Here is an 11,204-nt window from a genome sequence, read left to right as displayed (position 1 = left end):
AGAAGAAGTCAGTCAATCTGAGCTTTACTCAGGAAATCATCAAACAAGTGATTATTGGATGATTTTTAATATATATAAATATCATCTGTGGTGCTATAGTCAAAGTCAAAAATATCTTTATTCAAGTAGGCCCATAGGTGGCACTTTTGATGCGTACTCATTTTCTTAGTATTCCAATAGACATATACATTTATGTTTCCTCAGTATTTTAAATAAGTATTTTAAATTTTCTATGATTTATTATAAGTTTTCCGTCTTTTAGGTGTGACATTGACAATTACTAATCTGTGACATTGACAGTTGACACTTGACAGGTTTCGAGCGTGTTTTCCACAATAATACCGTAACCTCTAAATCTAATATTTATGAACAACTGTTAAGGTGTACATTGTTAATTAAAATCGAAAACGATGGGTAAACGAAAAGGAAAATGTGCAAAGAAAAACACGGCTACTAAAGGCTCCCTAGAGCCCGAACATTTAGTAAAAGCGCCCCATTCTTTCGTAATTCATCGGGGAAAGTGTTCAAAGGATCTAATGGACTTAGCTAAAGACTTTAGGAAGATTATGGAGCCGTTCACAGCGTCGCAGCTTAAAGTAAGTACGTAGGAAGATATTTCCTTATATTAACAGTTATCAGTGGATTTTGTACAGTCAATAATAGCACCGAAATTTTAAACTTACAGCGGTCAAACCAGAGCTCCTGTCCAATCCAGTGCCAATGGCAACATGTTAAATTTTCCTAGACTTTCCATATTTGACTTTCCATTTCCTAGACTTTGCGTACCTGTTCTAAAGACCAAAGTTATAACATCCTGAAGAGTTTTTTAGAAAAATGTAAAAAAACTACAGTAGTAATATATAATTGACGACCGATTGGCGCAGTTTGCAGCGACCCTGCTTTCTGAGCCCAAGCCCGTGGATTCGATTCTCACTAATGGAAAATGTTTGTGTGATGAGCATAAATCAGGCATCTTAGTACCCATAACCCAAGCTACGCTTACTTTGGGGCTAGGTGGCGTTGTGTGTATTGTAGTATATTTATTTATTTATTATTATTATTAATTCGTCACAGATAGATAGAATGTGCTAGTTTCATTACACTTATATACAGCTAATTGTAGATGTCCAGGTTAGTTAACCAGCTTAGTAGTTTTTAATCTTATTTTTGTATAAGGTTAATTTTTCCGAAAGCCAAAGCTGTTTACTGTACTATGATAGGCTGTCTAGATATTTGTATATTTGTTATTTTATAGGCAGTTCACTGAAATTGATGTCAATCTTGGTTTCAACATAATGGTTTTCATGTTTGAATGATAGGTTAAGAATCCTGCTAAGCTAGGTTAATTAGTTCTACCCATTATCTTGTCTTACCTCATAGAAATAGATTAAGTAAATGATGAATTATCTCAAAGCCCAATTACAGGGCAATATAAAAAAAAAGTCTGCTACTCACTTTATTTAAAAGGTTGCCTACAACTCTGTTGGCTAATTTGTGCCCACAAAAAAATATATAATATTTTAAACTATTAATGTAACTACAAAATTTAATAATAATAAATATTTCAGGAGCGTAAAAAGAACACAATAAAAGACTTCCTGTCAGTGTCTGGGTACTTACATGTATCCCACCTAATGCTGTTCACGGAGACCGAGCTGGGCTCCTACATGAGACTGTCTCGAATGCCCAGAGGCCCCACGCTTACTTTCCGAATACATAATGTAAGTTACTAATCTTTTTGTCTTGTGCGTTTGCAAACTGCTTTTTCTTGAAAACTTTATTTATCATGTTTGTTTGCAGTATAGTTTGTCCCGGGATGTGGTGTCTTCTCTCCGCAAGCAGTATGTCATCTCGCGCGCATTTCAGAGCGCGCCACTGATAGTGCTGAACAGCTTCTCGGGTGAAGGCATGCACATGAAGCTGATGGCCACCATGTTCCAGAATATGTTCCCCACCATCAACATCACTACAGTGAGTACTATATAGTTATATGTACGCTAGTTATATATATATATATATATATATATATATATATATATACATACACCCCAAACCATCTAACCCCAAAGTAAGTGTAGCCTATGTTATGGGCAATAAGATGACTGATAAATATTTTTAAGGATACTATACACAAAAACTTATAATAATACTTATGGATAAACACCCACAAACATTTTCCAGTGGTGGGAATCAAACCCACAGCTTTGGACTCATAAAGCAAGGTAGTGAACCTTGAGCAGGGGCGCACTGTGCTAATCGGCCGTCATTTTTTTGTTGAAATGGTCTGGTGTGTCTGTATGTTTATTATAACTTTGAAAATTTCATTCTGTCTAGTTTTGTGACTTTACACGATACATTGAAATTGAAGCCAGCAAGGAACAAGAGCAATTTTGTCGTCATCAAAAATTTGCGTACAAGCGAATGAGAGTCCATTTATTAACATTATCGTATCACCTTTGAAATAATGCAGTAAAAAAAAGAATGACAAATATCTCTCCTTCCTACTTTAAGAACTCCCCTTTTCTACCCAATTTATGGAGGGTAGAGGTAAGGAGAGTCATCTGTGTATATGAAAAAGTGTCGTCAAAATGTATTAAATTAGGATGGCGCCACATTTGCATCAGGGTAACTCTTAAAAGAAGCGCCAAATATAAATACCGTACTATTTACTGTTTACGAAATAAAATCACTCTAAACGCACGTTTGGTTATAATAAATCTGTAAGGTTATATTTACCACAATATTTTGTACAACGTAAGTTGTTGAAATTCTCAATAATTAACTACTTTAGTCGATAATGACATTAAATTTTTTAACTCGGCATACTTCAATTCATCTACGATTGCTACATTCATACCATACCCTGTGCATCCACCAGCGCCATTGTGGAGGATTTTTGAACTGTTATTTAGTGCAACAACTGGACACTTTTTCAACTTTTCTCCCATATAAGATGACTCTCCTTACCTCTACCCTCCATAACCCAATTAAAAATACTTGTAAAGTAGTTCATTGAGCAGTAGCCAATGTATTATTTTATGTACTAAAGCATTTTTACATTAAACCGTAACTTAAATATTAATTGATGAGTGAAACTCAATTTTTTTTTCATCCTAAAACTCATTAGGACTTAACTAGTCTTTCTCTTTAAACAAGGTCAAACTAAAAAACATCCGACGCTGCGTTTTAATGAACTACAACCCTTCAACAAAACTAATCGATCTCCGGCATTACGTCATCAGGGCCACGCCTGTGGGGCTCAATAAGGGAACAAAAAAGGTAATATTTGGAACATTTAATCTATATTTGTATTATAAAATATTACAGTTAGTATAGATGTTTGAATGTGCTGACCTTGGAAACCAATCAGATATTTTTTTATTGCATTTCATGTCCCAATTCATGAACATGACAACAGTACCGATGTAATAGTTTTTTTTTTTTCTCCTTTTATGGATTTACTCTGGACCCCCAAACTAGTATATCCCGTGTCTTGGGGGTCAGTAATGTGTTGTGAAATCAACTGAACGACTTAAGTCGCGAGGGACCGCTATAGTACGAATAAATTACGATGTTTACACTTGTATTGACGCATTATGAAAGTCATATAAGAGTGGGTTTTTAAATGCCATTTTTACTTTATCAGGGTGTTGATATATTTTGTGCTAGTTAATGGTGGTAGGCTATATTAGAGCATCACAATGACGTGTGTGTTTGATGTATAGATAAAAATCCAGAACACAAAATGTACTGATATGTAGGTAAAGTAAGCTATATTTAAGTAGGTACGAAAATGTTTTAGAAAACAGTAATGCATAACATTCTATACTTAATTTATTACATATATTACAACTATATTTAATTTGTTTTCTCGCGAAACCGTTTTATCCACTGTTGGTTAAACATTGCAATTAAAAGAGTATTTATTTACATACTATAAACGAGTTAGCGAATTATGAAATACTTAAAGGGTGCACGAGTATATTTCATAAGAAATCACCCTGTAAAAATATTAAATCCAAAGAAACATACATATTTATTTTTCCATACAAACTAATCCAAAACATTGTAAGTGTTTATTTATAAAACCCTATGGAAGATTAAAGACTGACACGCGCATAGTACCTAAGCTATGGCTGTATCTGATTTCTTTCATGAAAAATTATGGCCACGGTTTATTTAAAACTATCAGCGTTTCGGTTTCAGAGATAAGTCTCAGAGACAGTAAATAACGTACCTCTAAATATTTCAGTTTTTTATTTTCAAATTGTATATGAATGCCCTTACAGATGGTGCAAGGAAAAATACCAAATCTCAATCGATGCAAGGATATGTCAGAATTCTTTGATAAGTAAGTATCCAAAACCATTAATGATAAAAAGATTTTATATTTGTTTTATTTGGACTCCTGTGATGGGTCAAGAGGTTGTGACTTAAGGGTGAACTTTGTAAGTCCGAGCGTGTATATTTGTAGGTTAGGTATTATGGTCGGTAACTAGATTATTTTTCTTTCTTTGGTTTGTTAGTGCTATGTAACAGTCAGGCACCAAATTGTACCTGTGTGTAGTTCTATTGTATTTGCAATTTTCTCTGTGTTGTACAATAAAAGTGTATTAATTAATGAGGTTAAGTTTGTACGCTTTAATCTTTTCTTTAATTTAGTTTCGGCTCAGCGGCTGAATCTTGGTGAAATTTTGCACACCTATGGTAGCTTAAGCGTTAATTACCTAGTAGGTTACTGGGTTATTTTGAGAACCCCAAATAATCGCGGGCTCAATCGTGGGCAACAGCTAGTATTATGCATATACATATGTTATTAATATACATATTGGTGTTTTGATGAAAATTAAAAAGAAATTGGAGGTGGACACCGTCGGGCCTCGTTGGGCATAATGTTGGATATCATGATTTATTATTAACTAATCAGATAGATTAACATTAGGTAGATCTACAGGGAAAATGTTTGTATACTCATTACCTATAGAGTACCAACTACTATTTGTCTATGTATTTTAAGTAGGAATAGGAATTAATCGTGGTCTGTTGACTGACTATTACGAAGTGTGTACAAAGATCAACATCTTACATCCACGTCATTCCCATCCCTATTTACAAGGCATAGACAAATAGTATTTTGTAAGCATACTTTGTAGGTAAGGAGTATACAAACATATTCATTGTATATCCACATAACGTTGATCCATCTTATTAGTTACTAATTAATATCTTATTAGTTAATAATGAATCATGATATCTAACAATGCGGAGGTTTGGAATGTTTGTGAACGGGCATTGCTCGGTGCAGGGCCGCGCTGCTGTCGGAGAGCGAGTTCGAGGACGACGGCAACCAGGTGGAGTTGCCGCAGCGACTGGCGGCGCGCGGGGCGGCCGCGCGGACCACTTCGGCACTGCGACTGGTGGAGCTGGGCCCGCGCATTGCGCTACAGCTCATCAAGGTTCCACCTCATTGCCTGGCTTCTCTGCGTTTTATTAATAATAAAAAAAAATTACACACTTAAATATCCCTATCCCTACTAATGTTATAAATGTGAATGTAAGTTTGTTTGTTACGCTTTCACGCGAAAACTACTGAACCGATATTCATGAAACTTTTTATACATATTCTTGGAGGTATTAGAAATAATATAGTATACTTTTCATTGCAAAAAAAAAATACGTAAGATAAAAAAATGTTGTGGAAAGAATACTAAAAATCTCATATATGACTATAGGTGTGGACTATGTAGCAGTACGCTGCCTCCCAAAATTACTCGAGCGAAGGCGAAGCCGCAGGGCACATCTAGTAAAATATAAAATGTGTCTGCCACATTTTTAAATGCAATCTGAACCCCTATTCCGAGGCCGTAAAATTATAAATTACACCATACAGACGTATGGTGTAAATACGTATGACTAAACATGTATACCTACAAGTTTTATGCAAATAAAATAATTGAATTGAATTGATTCTCCTGGTTTTCGCGGAGTATACCAAATTAAGCTTAATTTTCATAAAGAGGTATTAGTATTTGAGTTATTTTCATAACCTCATGCGTCTGTAATAACACCGACAGCCACGCCCTTCATAACAAATTTCGTTCTAAAATTGAAACACTGTATCAAAATAAAATGTCATGTAGATTTAAGGACGTGGGTAAAAAAATCAGCATTGTGTAAATGTAAATAAATCATTCTTATGTATTGTAGGTAGAAGACGGTCTGATGGATGGGGAAGTTCTCTTCCACGAGCTGGTGGAGAAGACGGAAGAACAGAAAGCTCTTATCAAGAAGAAGAGAGAAGAAAAGAGGTACTGTATATACCGCTAATTCGGCGGTAAAGACTCGATATTATTATTCCCAGAGGTTCATCTATTTCTCGGTTTAATCCTCGGCAGAGGGGGTAACGTAAGCTCTTTGGTAAGCCTGGCCTCCTCATTGGGTCTCGCATTTATGTATTTTGTTATTAATTAGAACGGCTAGACGTTAATTATACTAACTAAAAAAAAAATATGTTGATGGTTGTGCTCAATTGTTTCCCTGGCGACGAGTTTGATGTCGCCTGTCCACCTGGTTGTGGGTCGATTAACGCGCAAAGGTATATAAGTTCACTTAATAAAATATTACTGTTTTTTAGACGTTTGAAAGAAAAACGAAAATCACAACAAGCGGAGAACGTCAAGCGCAAAGAGAAGGAAAAAGAAGAATTGAAACAGAAGGCGCTGGAAGGAATCAAGAAGAAGAAAGATGTGACAGAGAACCAGAGGTGAGACCTAGTAATAAGGGATACTATATGCTACTATTCATGTATAAATAACATTTTTAGTAGGATTGCGATTTGCGATTGGGCTCGTTCTGACATTGAAAAAGCAGAAGCCTTTGCGGCTCATCTTTACACTGTATTTCAACCCAATCCTGGTCCAGACGACCCCGATATCCAGGAAATACTGAACCAAGATCTTCAGATGAGCCTACCACTCAAGCCAACGTCACCTAAAGAGATATACAATACTATTGCTTCCCTTGATTCTGCAAAAGCTCCTGGTTTCGACTTGATTACTCCTCGCATTCTCAAGGAGCTCCCCAAAAAATGCCTAACTTTCTTGGCTAATCTATTTAACCGTATCTTCCAATTAAACCATTTTCCTGACATCTGGAAGGTATCCCAAATTATTATGATACACAAATCAGGCAAACCTCAAGAAGAAGCCAGCTCCTATCGTCCAATTAGTTTGACTCCTGTCCTTTCAAAGGTCTGGGAAATGATATTCTTAACGAGATTGAGTAATGCCTTAGATGAAAGCGACATAATTCCTGTCCACCAGTTTGGCTTTCGTAAACAACACTCGACAGTCGAGCAAGTCCACAGGGTATATCACACAATCCGACAGTGTCTTGAAAAGAAGGAATATTGCTCGGCAGCATTCCTCGACGTTCAACAGGCCTTTGACAGACAGGACTTTTGGTAAAAATCAAAAAAATTCTACCACATTCTATGTTTTTGTTGCTCGCATCTTATTTGGAAAATAGAATGTTTCAAGTTAAGCAGCGCGATGCTAGATCCAGCTTCTACAGTTGCTCCGCAGGTGTGCCCCAGGGGTCCGTCCTTGGACCTGTCCTTTACAACATCTTTACCAGTGATATACCGCATTCACCTGATGTTACCATTGCGACATTTGCCGATGACGCTGCTTTTCTATCCTGCAATAAAGATGCTAACCGTGCTAGTTCCACCCTTCAAAAACAGCTCGATGCAACACACGTGTGGCTTTCCAAATGGCGGATTAAAACTAGTGCATCCAAATCCCAACACATCACCTTTGCATTAAAGAAAGGTGATTGTCCACCTGTTAAGCTAGGAAGCGAAGACCTACCTCCAACTACTTGTGTCAAGTACCTGGGCTTCCGTCTGGACCGGCGCTTGACCTGGAAATACCACATCGATCACAAAAGAGATGAACTCAATGCCAGATTCCGAAATTTGCTCTGGCTGCTTGGCCGGCAGTCTGCGCTGAGGCTCAATAACAAATTGCTCGTATATTGCGCAATGCTCAAACCCATCTGGCTTTACGGCATACAGCTGTGGGGTATCTGCAGTAAGTCTAACATGATGCGCATCCAAAGGGTCCAAAACAAAATTCTACGGGTAATCACTGATGCTCCCTGGTTCGCACGCAACGACGAGATTTATCAGTATCTCGAAATGCCAACGGTATTTGAGGAAATCGGCAGGTTCTGTAAAAAACACAAAGAACGCCTAGCTAAACACCCCAACCGTCTTGCTAGCTCACTATTAGTAGCTCCACGGATGAAACGCCTAAAAAGAGCTGATGTGCTCGACAATTGACGGACGGTTGAGCGATGGCTCCCTCGTCTGTAAATGCCAATAACTCACCCAGCACATCTGATTATAGTCTCGCGACTGATTGCAGATTTAAAAAAAAAAAAAAAAAAAAAAAAGTAGGATTGCGAGTCATATTCTCGCAGCCGCAGAACACTTCCCATGTGATTGATCTGTACAGACGGCTTCGTCGGATCTCTATAAGACTATCCTTACCGTCTCGTACAAAGTTGAAAGTCAAGGTCAAATATTTCCTTTCAAATACATTAAATTATTATGGCGTGCATTAAATAAAAAATATGTACGTAGTAGTAAAATGATGCTGATAGCTACGTACGCTTGGTCTAAGAAGAACCCCCTCAAACTTAGCCGAGCTTTCTTTTTGGTATCACCATCTTACATTGTCAGTTGAAACTATTAAAAAAGCAACCCGGTTAGAGCAATAATTCAGACCCAACAATCTGTTTAACGTAATCCTTTATAATAAAACTACAAAATGCTTTTCTGTACTTAATTTGGAAAGGTATAGTGAGACATACTACTCGATCTGGCTTGTATTCACCAGTCCTGCGACTGTGGGTCGTTTGACAATGTTTTTTTTCAAATTCATCTACATACCACCCATCGAGCAGTATTCAGTATTACTGTGGCTTCAGAAAGAAAAATAAAAAAGGGTTATTATTTGATTCAGTATAACATTATATCATCCGTTTGGATGATATCATGGTTATTAGGAAATTGGGTGTTTTAATGTTGGGAATAAGCTAACTGTTTCGGAATATCTTATAGAGGATTCAAAGCATGGGAGTAAAAAAATATGATTTATTAATTGTTGTTCAGGTTGATGGAGCTGGCGGCCGCGGAGTCACACAACGCGTCCGACATGGAGCAGGACAACGACGCGCAGTACTACCGGGACGAGGTCGGCGCGGAGCCCGAACAAGGTCATTGCGAATATACACGTATTAACCGCGAACTTTCGAAAACTAGATAAAATGGGTAGGAACTTCGCTATCGGTGGGCCGAGTTCGAATCCCAACACCGGTAACTTTAAGTTATATGCGTTTTAAAAAATTCAAATATGACTTGCTACAATGGTGAGGAAAACATCGTTAGGAAATTTGCATGTCCGAGAGTTCTCCATAATATTCGGAAAGGTGTGTGGAGTCCACCACTCCGCACAGGGCCAGTGTGGTGGGCTACTGCCTTAACCTCTTCTCATTGTGGTTGGGGACCCGTGCCCTGCAGTGGGTTGATATGATGATGATGATGGACCGTGAGCTGCCCCGTTGGTCTGTGTTAAGCATGTTTCATTGTAGATCACAAAGTCCTTAGTTCTATACCCGTCGGAGTATGAGAGAGGAAATAGAGATTGCACCTGTGTTTGCGCATATACTTATGCACTTTATCATCACTATATCAATCCGCGTAGTTGGAAAATCTCTGGAGACTGACTACCGTGGCAGGAATCAGGGATACTGTTTTTTCTTGTTTTTTTTTTATCTATTCACACTCGATTGCGATAGCTATACGATTTGCGCGCTCTCCCAATGTTCAAAGATAAATGAGGCAAACGTTATGCGCATTAGAGTCGCAAATATCCTTGTTACTTACTTACTGATTTCTATTAACGTTTTAAATTTTATGCGGTAGATAAGACCTACAATGTTAGCGACGCATAATAGGTGTTAAATCGAGTTTCACTTCGAACTAAAAAAAAATTTTTTTTTTATAAACTTTACATTAAGAGAGTAATGTAGAAGTGTTAACGAATTTGAGCTCTAAAACACGGTAGATAAAGTTAATTTAAAAAGAAAAAGAATTTAGGAGAGTTTAGGAAGTTAGAATAGTTTAATTTTAGTCCAAAATTAATATAATTGTGAGCAATCCCATCTTACACCAAGGATCAAATGTCCGCGTCAGTTTAGTGTCCATGATATTAGTGACTGGTTTTTAATATTTAAAGTTAACCCCAGTAGCCAATGTCCAATACCAATCTTAAATTTTTTTTTTATAAATAAATAAATAATTAATTGATTTATAAATAATTGTTTTACCTTGTAAATAATTTGCAGATCTCTTTACGCAAAATCCGGCGAGGAAAAGGAAATCCGGCGATGACGGAGAAGCGAGGGGCTTTAAAAAAATGAGATTAGACAACAAGTTGAAAAAGAAATACCAAAACAAAGACTCTACAAGACAAGATGACAAAAGGGGGAAAAGAAACTTCCAGAACAAAAAAGATGGCGGAAAGAACTACCAGAATAGGGATGACCGAACAAAGAAGTTTCAAAATAAAGATGACAGAAAACGAAATTTCCAGAATAGGGATGACAAAAGAAATAACTTTAATAAAAATCAAGATGGCAAGAAATTTAACAGAAATAACCAATCAAATGGGAAAACTAAGAAAGTGTTTGGGGGGAAATTTAACAAAATGGGCAAAATGGGGAAGAGTAAACAGGGTAAAACAGGCAAAGGAAAAGGTAAAGGAAAGTCTAAGAAATAATGTATAGAGTAACAACAATTATTATTATTCGAATTTAAGCTTACTTTGTGTAATAAATGTTTTAGACTTTTTGTTTTTTTTTAACGTTTCATCTAACGTAGAATTAGTTTACACAGTTCATAACATTTGGTGGTATTCTGGCATCCTTATGCGATTGACAATTCCGTCAACACGTAGAGTTTTTAATTCCATGTTTGCAAGCGCGCCGCAACTTGGACCATTGTTTTTTATCAGGCATGAAAGTGTGTTCGTTTTTTTGTCCTTACTTTACGCCCTAACTAACAATTCAACCTAATTGTTGGCATAAAGTTAGTTGATAGGACATAAGCTACTTTTTATCCCAGTAAATTGACTTGG

General features: G+C 36.9%; 1 protein-coding gene across 1 annotated transcript; it reads left to right on the top strand.

Moving 5' to 3' along the window:
- The first annotated feature begins 296 nt into the window (after positions 1-296).
- LOC120626868 (protein Peter pan) lies at positions 297-10,918 on the top strand. Its single transcript, XM_039894649.1, has 10 exons — positions 297-596; positions 1,569-1,721; positions 1,801-1,971; positions 3,157-3,279; positions 4,290-4,351; positions 5,306-5,456; positions 6,208-6,308; positions 6,635-6,763; positions 9,179-9,282; positions 10,414-10,918. The coding sequence occupies exons 1-10, from the start codon at positions 411-413 to the stop codon at positions 10,845-10,847; spliced, it is 1,614 nt and encodes a 537-aa protein (XP_039750583.1). The 5' UTR covers positions 297-410; the 3' UTR covers positions 10,848-10,918.
- The last annotated feature ends 286 nt before the right edge of the window (positions 10,919-11,204 follow it).

The sequence above is a fragment of the Pararge aegeria genome, chromosome 10 (genome assembly GCF_905163445.1).
Source record: "Pararge aegeria chromosome 10, ilParAegt1.1, whole genome shotgun sequence".
Taxonomy (NCBI): Eukaryota; Metazoa; Arthropoda; class Insecta; order Lepidoptera; family Nymphalidae; genus Pararge; species Pararge aegeria.
The sequence above is the reverse complement of the archived record's forward strand: the minus strand, read 5'-3'. Positions and strand labels throughout refer to the sequence as shown.